At 40.5% G+C, this 16,118-nt stretch overlaps 1 protein-coding gene across 31 annotated transcripts in view; it reads left to right on the top strand.

The window, feature by feature from the left end:
- Kcnma1 (potassium calcium-activated channel subfamily M alpha 1) overlaps positions 1–16,118 on the top strand; it is a 701,247-nt gene that overhangs the window by 395,688 nt on the left and 289,441 nt on the right. For 18 of the 31 annotated variants that reach the window (XM_070020667.1, XM_070020689.1, XM_070020690.1 and 15 more), the window contains exon 4: positions 15,602–15,695. In XM_070020667.1, coding sequence (XP_069876768.1) covers positions 15,602–15,695 — 94 coding nt within the window. Of the gene's footprint in view, positions 1–3,935; positions 3,960–15,601; positions 15,696–16,118 lie in introns of all 31 variants that reach the window. The other 13 variants (XR_011371533.1, XM_070020666.1, XM_070020665.1 and 10 more) reach the window with 1 other exon arrangement.

Raw genomic sequence — 16,118 nt, 5'->3', positions numbered from 1 at the left:
AGACTCTCTGTTCAAGGAATACAAGGTGACTGTGGAAGAGAATGGCTCAGAGCATTGGGAATGTGAAAAATGGAGGCCACGATGCCAACTTTTTTTTTATCCTGCTTTGGTTAACATTGGGCCCACGTGAGGAAGTCAGTACTTTTGAATAAAACACAGTTTCTAAGTACCTGTTGTAGTGACAGACACATGAGTGATATCTTTTCTTTCCAGCCTTCCTTAAGACTGGCTACACTGTCCTCTATAAAATGATGCTCTAGGGACCATCCCTTCCTGCTGAGCAATCCCTGCCCTGAGCATCTCCCGGAGCACCTGCTAAGCAGTGAGGTGGGGATGGTCATAGGGGGTGTGTCTGTGATCCTAGGGTGAGCTCAGGAAATCATGTAGATTTCTTCTCTGTAAAGTTGTGTGAAGAGGGTTCTCATTCCCCAAGTCAGCAGTGTCCACTCTTCCTGGCTTCATGGAAACTCCCTACTAGAACAGATTTGGAACAAAGGGAAACCTACCTGAACAAGTGTGATCATGTGGCCACAGCGATATGGAGACAAGACTCCACTGTCTCTGCTTCATGAGTTGAGGAGGTATGATTCCTGTCACGTCTACACTTGAAAGTGGAGTTTAAGTGGACATCAATCAAACACATTTGGTCCCTTTTTTAAGGAGAAAACATGTTGTCAGAAAATGGCATCTTCCCCCTTATTTTCCTGACTCCGACAACAACAAAAAAGGCCTAGACACACACGTTGAATGTAACTCTAAGAGACATGTAGTCTAATATTTTTAACTTGCAATTCTTCTTTCCTGGCTCTGGCCATTACACCAACTCTGAAGATGCTGACTGTTATCTCAGGCAGCCTTCTGGAAACTGAGATATCTGAACCTTTGAAGCACAGGACTCTGAACAGGAAAATTATCCTGCTATGCTCTCTTCACAGAAACTAACTGTGCCCAGGGTGAGGTGAGCATTTAGAAGGTGGTGGAGCTTCATAGCTTGGTGGTTATCACTGTGTTCTTCAGGAAATGAGCTGTGAAGGCCAAGAGTCAGCTAGGACTGTTCCATCAGCCAGAAATATGACCCCCAGGCAGCTTGTCCATGGATCTAGCAAGCACAGGTTTATGTCTGCTTTGTGTAGATTCTTGCTATTATTTCAGGACTGCTTTCCAAGTAGAAAAAGTAGGCTCTTAACAGTAGTATTAAAAGGGAATACTGTTGGATGTTAAGGTACTTTAATTACACTGCAGTAACAATTCTGACCTTAGAATTCTCAGAGGTGACATGTTTCCTTTGGAATTCAATTTGACAAAGTGACCTCCTGGTTTCCATTCTCCTACTTCCAGTTTGTTTTCCAGAGTTGACTTGCTGTGAAACAGTGGCATCATTTCTTTGCAGTTAAACTTCTGCCAATAAGGTCAAACTCATCAGGCTATCCACATGGGGCACCCGCAAGCTTCACCATTTCCTGACTGGCCTCATCCAGTCCTGCACTGATCATCCTGTGACTATTTCTGACACACTGTACCTACTTCAGCACCTGATCTTAGCATCTCTCCCCAATTGGTGTCCACTCATCCCCAAGGCCTATCTCAGACATACACAGAGGCTAACTTCTGATTCCAGAGCCCGTTGGGTTTTGTTAAGCCTAAATTTAAATATTTATGATCATGATTAGGATAGCCAATTCTGACATTGCATCCACCATGTGCTGCCCACTAACAAAACAGTTAACATTTACTAACTCCTTGATTTCACTGAACAACTTGCCAAGGTAGGTATTCATATTTGTGGGTGAGAAGATTGAAGTGCAGAGAGAGAAGTGATTTCATAACTAGCCAGTAGAATTCTGAAGCAAACCACTCGTGCATGTACATGCCAGAAATTAAAATCTGCTAAATGAAAGCTGATCACTAGCAGGAGCTGTTTTTCTGTTCCTTAAACTACTGTAGTGCTTACCACTGAAAAAGAACCCTGGAGATATTTGTCAAATGCATAGTAGTATTGACTTTATCTTAGTTTTCAAAACTATAATCCAGCTGGGCGCCAGTGGGTCTTACCTGTAATCCTAGATACTTAGGAGACTGAGATCTGAGAATCACAGTTAGAAGCCAGCTCAAGCAGGAAAGTTGATGAGACTCTTATCTCCAATTAACCACCAAAATGCTGGAAATGGAGCTGTGACTCAAGTGGTAGAGCACCAGCCTTGAATAAAACAAGTTAAGGGACAGGACTCAGGAAGAGTTCAAGCCCTAATACTGACACCAAAATAACAAAGCAAATGAAACCAAAGCCAAAAAAACTATAATCTGAGTAAAAGTAGGTTATTCAACTTAAGCCCATAAGTTTTTAAAGTTTATTTTAATTTTTAATTTAATTTTATTTTTTGTGATGGTCCAAGGCCTTGAACTCAGGGTCTCATGTTCTCCCTTGGCCTTTTCACTCCAGGTTGGTACTCTTAACACCTGAGCCACACCTCAACTTCTGGCTTTTTGCTGATTAATTGGGGATAAGAGTCTCTCAGACTTTTCTGCCCAGGCTGGCTTTGAACCATCCCCCTCAGATCTTAACCCCCTGTGTAGCTAGGATTAAAGGTATGAGCTACTGGCACTTGGCAAACCCCTTAATATGTGAAAGGGGTGATCAAGTGGATCAAGTGGATTGTGATCAAGTGGAAACAGTGGCATGGGGAGGGATGAGGGAAATGGTGTTAGGAGGAATCCTGTGCATCTAGTCCACTTGCACATGCCATATCTACCTGCCCAGGTGGACCCTGGGCAGTGTTTTCACTTGAGGTGTGAATGGTAAAGGGTTGCACTTGAGGGTTTAACTTGAGGTGTGAATGGTGAAGGTAGTGCCCTGCTCCTTCACGTTTACCATCAAGGCTGTGAGAATTGAACACATGGAGAATGAGAACCCTGGGTTCCAAGAGAGCATGTGAAAAGTTGCGTATAAACTCGAGGCTGTCTTTCCCATCATTTACAACCAGAGACAGTCAGGAGGAACTGCGAACTAGGATTAAAACACATGGCTCTTTGAGTTGTGTCCAGTACAAAGGCAGAAGGGATGGGGGAAAAAATGTGTGAAGCAGGCTACTTAGAGGAAACCATTCTTCACATGGCTAATGTAGCCCTGCTATTAGAGGGGAGCTTGATGGGCCGGTGCAGAATCAGTGGTCCTTTTATGCCTTCAAGAACTTCACTGATCATGTTGAAGCATACATGCACATTCACATGCGTGCACACACCAACAAGTGTGTGCACATGCTCACACATTTTTGGAAGCCTGTATCTAAACTTCCATTAAATGCTTGACCTATATGGGGTGAACTCACAGTTTGACCCGCCATGCCTATTGGGACAAAGGCAAGATGGCTTCATTGGGAGTGAGTTAAAATTAGGGTCATAGGTGGCTCTGGGGAGGAGACCTGAGCTTTCACCACTGTTGCGTTCCCTCAACACCATGTTCCGTCTTGAGAGTCCTCATGAACACTGTAACCTCACTGTGAAGGGTATTGGCCAAGGACTGACTCTTACTTATCTGCCCAACCTCAACTCTGCTTCCGTAATAAACATGGTGTGAATCTAACTGACGCCTCACTCTTCCTGAGTTTGCAAAACACCTTAAAATGATTGTAAATATTCACAAAAAGACCCACAACAACTCTCATGAGGTTATTTGTTGAAGCAAAAGACACCATATAAAAACAAGGAAGAATGTATGCATATAAAAATACAACTGGGGAAACCATCTCATCAGAGTAATAACCAGTTCTGTCCTCCCTGGCCCTTCTGTCTCTCCCCTCCTCTACCCAAAGCTGCCTCTTTGCGCGTGTAATGCCAGCGCTCTGTACGGTGTTCTGTTTATAGTGGTTTGAACCTTTTTCTGCCTGTGTCTCTCATTGCTGAAGTAACACACCTCTCTCATATCAACTCTTACCCAGGAGCCGCACAGCAGACTCTTTGATGTAGGTCTTTTCTGCATGGCAGCCAAGGCCCAGTCGTGGTTTACATTGCATGATGCAACCTCACCCTTTCGGTTGTCACCTTCAGGTTAATTAGATCCTCTCCCTGCACTGCCCATGCATGCGACGTGCTTTTCCTGTTGTTCCTGAATGTAGCCAAGCACTGGACGCATGCATGGAATTAAAGCGACGAGCATTCCAATACACAGAAGCTAGGATTCTTCTTGGAAATCCTTGTGGACGCCTAATATACCGGTGTACCACAAAAGAGACTTGGTCCCTTGGAATTTCAACAATAGAACTCCAGGGAAAAGAAAATGGAATCTCTTGTTAGTTTTGTGCTAAGTCTGCACTAGTGACCAGAAATTTAGCTAAAATCCCTTTTCTAAGTAGCAACTTACCTAATGACCACAAGACCCCTTTCAAATTCTATGTGGATGTGCTAGAATCACCAGTTTTACCATTCAATTTTACATCTTTCTGGGCATTGTTTTCTAGTTAAATACATAGACTTTAAAAAAAGTAACACCTCTTAAGCAGAATGCCCTGGGAAATGTAATCAATTACTTTCCAATAATATGTGTTTAAGGATACCATTAATTAGACTTTAAAAAGCATAAAAGTCATAATATAGTAAAGGAGTATTTTCTTCATTGGAGGCATGTTGACATGACATTCAGTAATATTGATAAATATTTATGATCTTTTTTTCAACTTGTTGAAATATATGTTTTTTGGTTGATTGCCTAATAACTTTCTTTTACAAGTGATTTTTATTTTATTGTCTTGTTTCCTTTTTCTTTATTTTTCCTTTTTGAACATGTACTTTTTCTTTCTTCCTTGTATTCTCAGAATGGCCTTTTTTTTTTTTTTTTTTTTTTTTTTTTTGTAAAACCTGATTGTAAAGGTCTGCTTTTCTCACTTGATTTTCTTAAGTTTCAGACAGATGGGCGCTTTACATTTTAAACATACATTGGCTGCACTTTAGAAAGTTGAACAATGGGGCTTTATCCAGCTCTCGTGATTCTAGAGGAATGTAAATCTCTAGTGGTGCATCTTGTCAGAGCCTCTGAGACCAAAACCATTTATATGACCAGTCAGGCTAACAGCTGAATGCTTCTCATCTTATTTGTCTCTTATTAATTATGATTGCCTCACATATGAGATGAGAGCCATAGATTTTGAACTCTTCCTACCTTCCTCTTCCTCTCATGCTATTAAATACTCTACTTATTCCATTGAAATGGACTTCACCTGTAATTTCATAACATGTTCTTTTTGTAACCAGTAAAGAAGTCTTATGAGTGGGAACATTTACCTTCCTTAAAGGAACTTAGATGGGATTTATGGCACAGACCGGTGCAGACAGGTGGTTCTCACCAGTGTGTTGGAGTGTTCTGCATTACTTATGAGAGCTTTCATCGGAGACTTTGGTAAAGCTAATATCTGAATCTCTTTGTGGGGTTCTACAGAAAAGAAACATTTTCCTCTTTCTCAGAAAAAAATACAAGTTTCCTGGTAACAATGAGAGGGCAGTAGAAAGTAGGGGTAAGTGGATCCATTTACTGACAAAGGACAAAGTCCTAAGAAATTTACCTCTTAGGTCTTCACAGAAATGTTTCTCCAGCAATGGGCAAACAACCCTAGAGAGAAATCAAAGATGTTTAATTCTATTGAACTAAAAAGGAACTGCAGGGGAGAGCTAAGGAAAAGAAGCTTTTCCCAATGAGCAGATGAATCATAATATTCCTTTCTAAACTTGGATCTGAAAGTCAAGTGGACACCTTTTGTGTGGTAGAGTTATTATTTTGGTGGCATGAGCAGAAAGGAAAATAAAAATAACAAGAAAAAAATGCTCCAGGAATGAAGAAAATCCTTTCATAAAGTGATTAAAAATGAAATGAGAAGAATATATATGTATATATCTATATATGTCCAGTCACAGGAATTATAATTCATTATCATTTTCCCCATTCACAAAAGGGGGTGATTTGTTTCTGAAGATAACTAGTCCCATCTGATTTCCCAGGTTGCTTTATGACATTCCTAAGAAATGACTTCCTCTTTGTGCTCAGGAGATTCATAACTACTAATAAGCCACAACCCAGATCTCCTTTTTGACTATGAGGCTGCTGGGCTTGCAACAAAACTCCTAAATAGGAATACTTACAAACTGTTCATGCCTCAGCCATCCACCAAAGACAGAGCTATTTATTTTCCTTGTGCAAGAAGGGTATAATTGTTTTCTATGATAGATGTCAGAAAGACATGTGCTAGGTCTATTCCTGCACCATTAAAAAAAATCCTCAGCAAGAATACAACCTCAGAATGTCAGAAACGCAGCTATCATAACTATCCCTTAGCATTGCATAGAAATTCATATGTAACTTTTAGCAAATCAGCATCCTTTTGGTGAATAAATACGTTATGTGACATTGCCTTTTTCTCTTCAAAGAGAAGCAGCAGATAAGGGGAGCAACTGTTCCTTTGCATAATTGTTTTTCCTCCAGATGCTCTCAGAGTTTCTGATTGGCAAATCTACCACATTAGGACTTTGTTAATGTAGAAGCTAGAAGGGACTGCTCTAGTGCCTTCCATATGTGGTTGGGAGGTATCAAGGTTGGAATTATCATGGGCCATTTAGGATGCTGGCTGAGGTTGGGGTTCACCAAAGAGAATAGGGAAAGGATCTGCCACGTGCATCCCAAACATCCCCTTTGGATCAGACTCCAAGAATGTGCTAGGTCTGACTGTGGAGTTGGCAGTGTGGGGTTTTCCCATCTAAGTCCCTGCAGGTTGACTCATAACCAGGTGGCAATGCCCAGTTCAAGCTGTGTGATTGTTAGACTTATGCCAAAGGAAAGGAGGAGGATAAGGAAAGAGAGCATAGGTGTTAGTTATGTCAGGGACCAGTGCAGTGACCAGAAAATGCTCTCCTAGTCAAAGACCAGCATGTGAAGAAGAAAGCCCAGATAGAAGAGTTTGATGTCTACACAAAACTTCAACAACAACTCAAACAAGTCCCACAGAGACTTAAAAACCTGTTGTGTGATAGAAAAATCTCAGTCTACTTGCTCAACTTTGCCTCAATGCCCAGCTCATAGTCAGCCTTTGGCAAAAGAGGACTCCTGCTTTTCTTTAGGTTCCTCTATGATGATGAGAACTTCTTATCTGAGGAGGTTTAAAGCCCAAGCAAAGTCCTTTGAAACTGTGCTCCAGAATGCTTCCTTCATGACTGGGAGCACTGGGCCATTGCTCCCCAGTGCTTGTTGGTTATTACTGTAGAGCTGGTTGTTTATGGGCCTTTTAATATATTTGTGACAACATTTAGTATCCAGAAGAAAAGCCATTGGCAGCAATTTGATGAATATTCTATTCCCAAGTAGATGTTTCTGCAAGTTAACACACACACACACACACACACACACACACACACACACACACACACACACACACACACACACACACACACACACACACTCTTACTTGGTGTTTGGGTTCCAGATTTCCATTCGAACTTGGACTTTTTTCTGGCCCCTTTTCTCTATATCTTGTCAATTCACCCAGGCACTCCCAGAGTGGGGTTGGAGTTGGAGTAAAAACATATATTTGTAGTGAAAGGTCCTGGACATGTGTGTCCACATGCATATGTATGCTCACCCACAAGAATCACTACATATCTATACATGGCTTATTGACCCTGCTCTTGAGGAATTTTAGATTTTTTTTTGGTATGTTCATGAGTCTGAATTCATTTAGTACTCTTCAAATCACCTACTCCATCACTTTCCTCTATTGCATGAGACCTTATTAAAGAACAGATGGGCAGAATTAGTGGAGGTAGAGAAATGGGTGCATAAGAATGAATCCTTTATGATTCTTCTGGCACTTTAGTACAAACAAATCTAGCAGCTCTTGTTCGGCAAGATCATGCTTTATGTAATAGCTGGACTCTGATTTATTACATAAAAGTTGCTGGCAAATAGGAGTACTAATTCTACTCTGGCAACAACTGTGATTGAAATAATTGTAATATGTAGACATGCTAGAGAAAATAAGCATTAGTGGGTAGGTTGTCTTGGACATCATTCCAAGATCCAGCAGTGAAGAAATAGATATTATAGAAGTAGAATTAGAAAAGATATTTAGAAGATGCACGATTGTCTCATCCCTTGCCTCTCCTCTAGATCTACTTCAAGCCACTAGGGTAAATGAAGCTCTTTTATCCCTAAAGACCCCCGGGGGTAAGAGGAATGACCATCCTCCTGTGAGCACTGAGTAAAATGATGTGTGGTTTTCTCTGTCAAGAAATATTAGCTAACTATTTAATACATATGCCAAAGTGAGGCCGTCTTCATGGAACTACAGCCTTCCCTGTGTTTCTGTAATATAACCCCAAATTAATACTCCAATATACAGAGTCATATCAAGAGTTAGTGAAATCTCCGATCAAGAGTTCATGGTACATCTTGCCAGCCAGTTGGATACAAGACTTGATAAGGGTACAACAAAGCAGATATAAATGAAATGATGAATTCTGCTGTGTGTTTGAGGCGCACATCTGTAGCCCTAGCTCCTTGGGAGGCTGAGATCTGAGAATTGCAGTTTGATGCCATTTAGATAAGAAAATCTGTGAGACTGTTATCTCCAGGTAACCACTAGAATGGCAGAAGTGGAGGTGTGGATAGTGTGTGAACAAAAACCTAAAGCCCTGAGTTCAAGTTCTAGGACCAGTACAAAGAAAGAAAGATTGTAAGAAGGAAAGAAAGGAAAGAAAGAAAGAGAAAAAGAGAGAAAGACAGAAAGAATAGAAGGAAAGGAAGGAAAGGAAGGAAGGAAGGAAAAAAGGAAGGATGAAAAAAGATTGATTCTATCAATCTTAGTTTATTTTGATCATTACCTTTTGGGGACAATTTCTATGAACTGTTATTACTATTATCACCATTTTTAAATAGTTTTAAGCACATCTTTAACTTGTTGAGGTATGCTTACCTAGTCATTAGGTATCATCCTTATAACAGCCTCCAAAATTTGTATCCTTATCCCCAGTTTACAGACAGGAAAACCAAAGCTTGGAGAAGTCAACTTGTTTTCCCAAGATAATATAAAACTAGAAGTGCTACCAGTGGATTTTAATTCATCCATTTGTATCCAAAATGACCAACTTGCTGATTGTTGTGGAGGTTGATTTGTTCCTATTTTTCTTTCCATTAACGTGCAGTAGTAGATTAAAAATAGACAATGAAGATGAAAATGGGGCCTCAAGGCTTCTAAATCTTCTTGAAAGAAAATATTGAAGAAACAGCAGGAAGTTTCATCTGAGTTTTATGGAAATAAATTATATGCTCATGTTCCATTGAGAAACCCAGTGTGTGAGGAACTGACATGTTTTGTTCTCTCCATCAACAACCTGTGTCATTCTCTTTGTTTCCTAGAACAATACCTCATCCTCAGGACCAATTATTCAGGTAGACACCCTGTGCCATACAATTGATCTGAAGTCTATTGCTAGCATTCCCCCAGTGTTATCCATATTACTCAAAGCTCCAGATCCAGAGCACTAAGGATTCAGAGAGCAGCCAGAGTTTGTATGCCTCAATTTATTTCAACACACTTGCAACCATGCATATGTTTATGGCCACTGGACCCTTCTCATCATTTGAACAAAGGCATAATTAGAAGCTGCTGTCAGAAAGATAAATGGATCTATTGATACAAATCGTAACTGAGGACTTCCCAACAAAGCCATTTAACCAGTGAACTTGGAATCGTGGTAGATCGATACCACAAAGTAACACAAAGTATTTTCTAGTCACACTAGTACCATTGTGATGTCCAGGAAAAGTGTTTTGTGATTAAGCAAGCATCCCGTTTTGATGTAATTATCATTAGTATTGATTATTCATTGAACACAAACCCATTTGTCAAGGATAGCAGCTTAGAAGACAGCTATCTCAATATGTATGTCCTGTGATAAAATCACTACTAATCTAGGATACTTGCCTCAGTTTGGTTAAAAAAAAAAGACAGAGCTTACTGAACATATGCCCCACCCCATATAAATAGTAAAAAAGAACCAGTTCTGGAAAGATAAACTTTTAAAGTGCACAGCTATGATTAGGAAATTGGAATTGGCCCTGTGAAAAGCAGATAGATTCAAAACTTTTGACATGGATCTATTCAGAACCTAGAAGTTTTAGGGTGCTGGCCATTTTTTTGAGACAATGTTCTATATAACAACAATCTTTTTCTCAATACTTAATTAGTATCATATTCACACTAAAGCCATTATTGTTATTAGTTCAGAAGATACTTTTCTGAGACCTAATGCATATAAATAATAACACTGATTTTTAGATTGAGGTATAAGGCAAAGACTCCCTTTTAAAACTAGTCCCAGCCTGAATAGTGGAGACCTTATATTCCTAGTTTTGTAGGCAGGCAAGTTAAGGCGCTTAGTTTGTCCAATATACCAGATATTAACAGAAAATTAACAGAAATCACTCATATCTTTCCACTCCTTAGCTGTAGATAAATCCCAAGTAATACATGTCTATGTGATGTCATCTTTCCTTTCTGTTCTGATTGGATGGAATGGGATGCCAGGTTTGTTGTTGAGTTCATAATTAGGAGTGATCAAAGAATCTAAATAGTATCAGCTTTTAGTATGCTCATTCTTACTCTAGAATAGGAGAAGGTGAGGTGAGATTGGAGCAGGTTGAGGGTCATGAACAAGCAGACGGATTACTAGGAACTATTGCCATACAATGGAAGAGCTTCCTCTCAGCAGAAAGAGCCATTCTCTCTGATGGTAGCCTATCAGAAAGGCAAAATGGTGTAGCAGGAAGGCTAACTTGTCTCCAACCCAACTCTACTACCCATTTAACTTGGGTAGGCATTTGAATCTTTGCCTTTCTGCCTCTAGAACAGAGATTTTAACCAAGTATCTATTTCATTTTTCTATATCATGAGGACTAAGTACAATAGTATATATAAAACTATTACCAGGGGTTATTATATTGAATTGAAGAATACTTGACCATGCACTGAATGAAGCACATAGGAATTGTAATGCTATAGAGATTCAGAGACAGGCGAGAAGGAAAAGGATACAAGGTATTTGCCAAGCCTTTAGATTGGCCTTGAATGCTGCCTGAGATTTGAAGGCATGGGTAGAAAAATATTTGAAGAGTTTACAGCAAAACTGTAGATAGACTTGGGGATACCTAGGTCCCATTTATGAAGTAATGAGGGCTGCAGCTCCTGGTGGCCAGGGATTTGGACCAAACACAGTAGCAATCTGAGAGATCCATGGGGAAGTAGGAGTTTTGGAGGTTCTTCACAGCCAGGCTCAGAGTTTGATGCATGAGGCAGGAGGGACCAGGATGCTGCATAAATGGCATCTTTTAATTAAATTAATCGGACAATATTTTAGAGTTGAGAAGAAGAGAAGCGTCTGCCATCATTAATTTTATCAAATGGATTCAAGTCCGTGGTGCCAGAGGGGCCAGCACTCTGGTGGGCTCTAATCCTGATGGGAATTTGCCAGACCCTGTTCAATTTAAAAAGGGACCAGTCGCAAGAGCAAGGAGAATCTGAATGTAGGAAATTATTTCACAAAGTGCTATTTTGTGCCTCAGCCAGTCCCTTGCCTATTAAATCCTCTTGAATGTTTGTTGTTGCTTCACATTTCTTTATTCCTATAAACCACCATCTCTGTAGTCCCTCCCCATCTAGACCTCATCATTTCTCCTTTTTATCTGAGAGTGAAAATGTGCTCAGCAGGTGCTCTCTGAACGTTAATTGCAACGTCCACTGGTGACGCTTGCACGGTGGCGTTGTAATTACTTCCCTGTATCCTTTTAATTTTCCCCCCTCTTGCTCACATCTGAAACTGAAAATATCTGTTCAACCCCTTGATCTGAGCAATTAGTTAAGTGCTATGCAGCTGGCTATCTGGGGGCGGCTCAAACCCTTCCTCATCTCTGTTCAGGTCTGACTAGAAATCTTCTTGAACAGCAATGCTTGTAATTAGCATGCAGTTGAAGGAAATTCTTAAGAAACAGTGGTTCTCAAAGTGGGGTCCCCAGGTAAACAGCATTGGCATTATTGGGAGAAACCTTTAGAAGAACAAATCCTCCCTCATGCCAGACCTACTAGCTCAGAAATAGGGGCACAGGCATAGAACTTAAGAAGCCCTCCAAGTACAGGCTGAAGCCAGAGTTTGAGAGTCACTGCCATGGAGAAGCAATGTCACAGGGTTAGACAGCCAGACACAGAGAGGCAGGAAACCATACCTGGGGAGCACCAGCACAGAAGCTGAGAAGGGCCAGTTCCACCCTCTCATAGTTGACTCAGACTTCCAGAAGAACAACCGTCAGCAGGGAGATTTTTGTCTTTTGCCTTCTCTGCCCTTTGGAAGAAAAGTCAGGTCAGCCCTTGCTTCAAAGCCTTGTCCTTTTTGAAAGACAAGTTCCAAAGTCAGTCTTCAGAAAGACTTCCATTTGTTGCATCTTCCTGCTCAGGGACTTGTATTGGAAATCATATTGGTGAATAGATGAAGAGTTACATTTCCCATATTGGGTGATTCTCACTTCTCCTCCCTAGAGTTATCTATACTGAAAATACAGTGTTTGGAGAGTAAAGAGGAAATGAGTTTATAGTTTAGCCTCAATCCTATAATGAATGCTTTCTTATGAGAAAAAAAACTCTTCATTGAGTTTCCTTTAAAAGTACTTCTAGGATCTTGGTCAAAATCCTATATTTGTCTAAGGTTTTAGCATCATACTAGATCTTTGTATGAGAAGACCCTAGGAACAAATAGCTACTGAGAATTATTAAGTCTTTGTATTATATGGCATTGGTTAACCAATAGATGCAAGTCAATCTATTGCTCCCAAAGTCACAACTAAGGGCTTTCCATTCTTAAACCACATATACATTTTTCCTACTGGTGACATGCACCCACCTAAAGCCTTCTCTGATGTGGGCAAAGCATCAGTAGAACGAAGCTATAGACTCAAGTGTATGATTCAGAATTGCTGTCTTTTGTAGTTTAAACAGACTATTCCTTGCTAATACTCAAAAATTTTATGTATCTGAACAAGGAAACCCTTCTACTTAATATGAAGAGGAAGAGGAGTTTACATTTCATTCTCTAATCATTACTCATAAAGAAGAAGTCTCTTGGAGAGAAAGACACATCCCAGTCAGTCAAGCTTTTGATTGTTGAATGATGTATCCTCTTTTTACAAGATCAGTGGACTTCCCCCGGGGTTGTTTCCACATGGGAGGTGAAATAATGAAGCTTTGGAATCTCCGTTTTGGGCCTCTGATTGTGTGAGTGTATGAACTGTAGGTACTTGAAGGGTTTATCTCAGAGGGGATCCTGGTAAACAGTTCTGATGCCACTTGAAAAACCAGGACATGGCATTGCTCCTGGGCCTCCTGTGGTAAGCAAGAAATAGCTCAAAGGGAAGTAAAACACATTCCCTGGTCACTCTGGTTCTTCCCCTGTCTCAGCACCTAACTATTTTGCCCCCTTCCCCAGTGGTTCATGTGTCAGGGTATAGTAGCTCATACTACCTGTGAGCTTAATGAGAGCTAGGACTCAAGAGATCATCATGAGATGGTGATGCAGTCAGTTCTAAATTGTTGAAAGAACAGGGAGAAGGGGTCTTTTATATTTTCTACCTTGTTTTCTATACACTTGGGGGAAGGGTGTATGTTTTTCAACACAGTATTCTCTAACTTGAAACCTTTTCATTATTGCTCTGGGGTAGGAACAATACAGAGGGAACCACAGAAATGATCAAAAAGCAAGGAACAACAGAAAGAAGTTTGCTACAACATGGTTACAACTATAGTGTCTGATATGGGCACACCTTGTAGGTCTTGTTCTTGAAATAAGCAAAGTCTCACCATAGCCAGGGAATTGCAGAAGTGAACCTTATTCACTCTGGCCCTGGATTTTCCTTTTTTTCCCTTTTTCCTTCATTTAAATGTGCACCTATGCAGGTGAGCAGGCAGAAAGAAGTGATAGGCTGTAATATTTATTGCCTCTTAGCTTCTGCCTCCTTTTGGCATAACCAAACTCCACATTGTTTTTTTTTTCTTCCATTTCCCTGACTTAGCAAGAACCAGGCTGTTGTCATGACTTTTGTAAAAGCACTGTTTTCAGTGCAGTTGTTTTTGTGCAGTCTGCTTAGTTTGTAAACACAAATGCAGTGTACTCTTCATGCTTGTCTGGAAGTTTTAACACATCTTGGTGGTTTGGGAGATGGCAAGGGGCATGGCTGACCTGTAATCGGGATGAAGAATGGAGAAAGCCAATGCATGTTACATGATGAGCGAATTCCACAGACTGATGTACTATGCCTCTAGGTGGGCCCTTGCATTTCCCAGACTGCACAGATTCCTGCCTGTTGAAAAGCAAGCATTGTCCTTACTGAAGTACAACTATACTAACTGGTATTGCCTACAACGATTTCCAAAGCCCATGCTGCTTGGAAATCCTTCATCTTGCAGCTAGCAAGAAAGATCTTCCATCTCAAGCTAGCTCTCTCCTGGAAGGAGAGGTCCGTGTTGCTTCCCACTTGGGGAAAACATTTTGGTTTTTCTGTTCCTCTTTCCCTCAGCTCACTTACTTTCTTGTTCCTGGCCTGGGTGTTATCTGTTTACGGATAACAGTATACCATGAATTCTCATTCACAGCTTTGAGATGTTTAGCAGGCTTTCCCGCTTCCCACTCAGTTCAAACCTTGGGACTTTTCACACACTGATTTTGTGATCAGTTGGCCATGGAAAAGCACATGGGAGCGATGTACCAGTTTGTATAGTAGTATCCTTGTGAACTTCCTTCTTCTGAAGAAAATAGAGTGTGCTGGGGATGTGCATTGGCTGCTTGACATATACACAGAGCCAGTTAACTCGCATGCCAGAGCAAACAAAAATTAACCCTTAGAGTACTGCTTCAGCACTTTGGTTTAACCATCTTGAATTTTGTTGGTGGAGTAATGGTTTCATCCCTAGATCGGGGTATCTCACAGAAAGTCCATATTTAGTCTATGTAGAAAATCAACCAGGATCTTCTCAACGGCTTGCTTGAGATGCTCCTGGGTCCTTTATTTACTAGTCCTTTAATGGCTTTTTAAAAATCCAAACATGGCTACTGTATTGATGGAGAATGAACTCCACTTCGAATATGCTGGAGGGCACAAGAGCTTGATTTTTTTTTTTAGCCATGGTGTGTGTCCTCTTAAAGAAGGAAGTCAGTTCTTTAAGGGTTAATATGAAATCAAGGAACTTGATGATCACCTCTCCTCCTGCTTGTCTTTCCTCCAAGGTGTTTGCATGATTCTCTTTAGATTCTTAGTTCAACTGTTGAATGATGATTAAAAAAATAATACATACATAAATGCTTTCCCAAACCCCAAAAAGCAAAGAACAAAACACTGAATGATTGAATGGAAAGCCCCTTGGCAATGCTTGCTTGATCATCACAGAGGGTAGAGAAACCAAATGTCATATTTGATGAACATTCATTTCATCTTTTATCCCGTGTTAGCATCATTTCTCGGCATTGTGGGAGTTGTGATGATGTTTTTCCATTTACCTCTTGCTTTTTGTTTTCTTCCTGTTAATAGCCCAATAGAATCCTGCCAGAATTTCTACAAAGATTTCACATTACAGATCGACATGGCTTTCAACGTGTTCTTCCTTCTCTACTTTGGCTTGCGGGTAAGTTTTGTATTACTATTTAGTAAGCTTAAACCCAGGGATCATCCCCGAATCTGCTTCAGCCCTCACAGGCAAGGTGAAGCCCAAGGTCCCTCCAGGACAAACAACATACCTGTTTTCTGATTTTCCAGTGTGTGAGAGACCCCTTCCTTAACTAGAATATATTAACGTTATTTCAAGGGGAAAAAAAACTAATTGAAATAATGATGATACTGCTATTGGCCAAATGTTTGTCCTCCCGCTGTTCAAACATAAAGCCATTGCTCTTTAAAATTAAATGGAACAAGCCCTTTAGCTCTTAAAATCATGGCTAGCTGTACTCAGCTCAGAGAATAACTGAGAGGGTGAACAAGGAAAATAGACTGCCAGAATTTGTAGCTTGAAGGACATATACTAGAACCTATTGTACACAGTACTATCCAT

This window comes from Dipodomys merriami, unplaced genomic scaffold (assembly GCF_024711535.1).
Source record: "Dipodomys merriami isolate MVZ:Mamm:240054 unplaced genomic scaffold, mDipMer1.0.p SCAF_14, whole genome shotgun sequence".
In the NCBI taxonomy this organism is placed as follows: domain Eukaryota; kingdom Metazoa; phylum Chordata; class Mammalia; order Rodentia; family Heteromyidae; genus Dipodomys; species Dipodomys merriami.
Note: the sequence above shows the minus strand (reverse complement) of the source record. Positions and strands in the feature narration are given on the sequence as shown.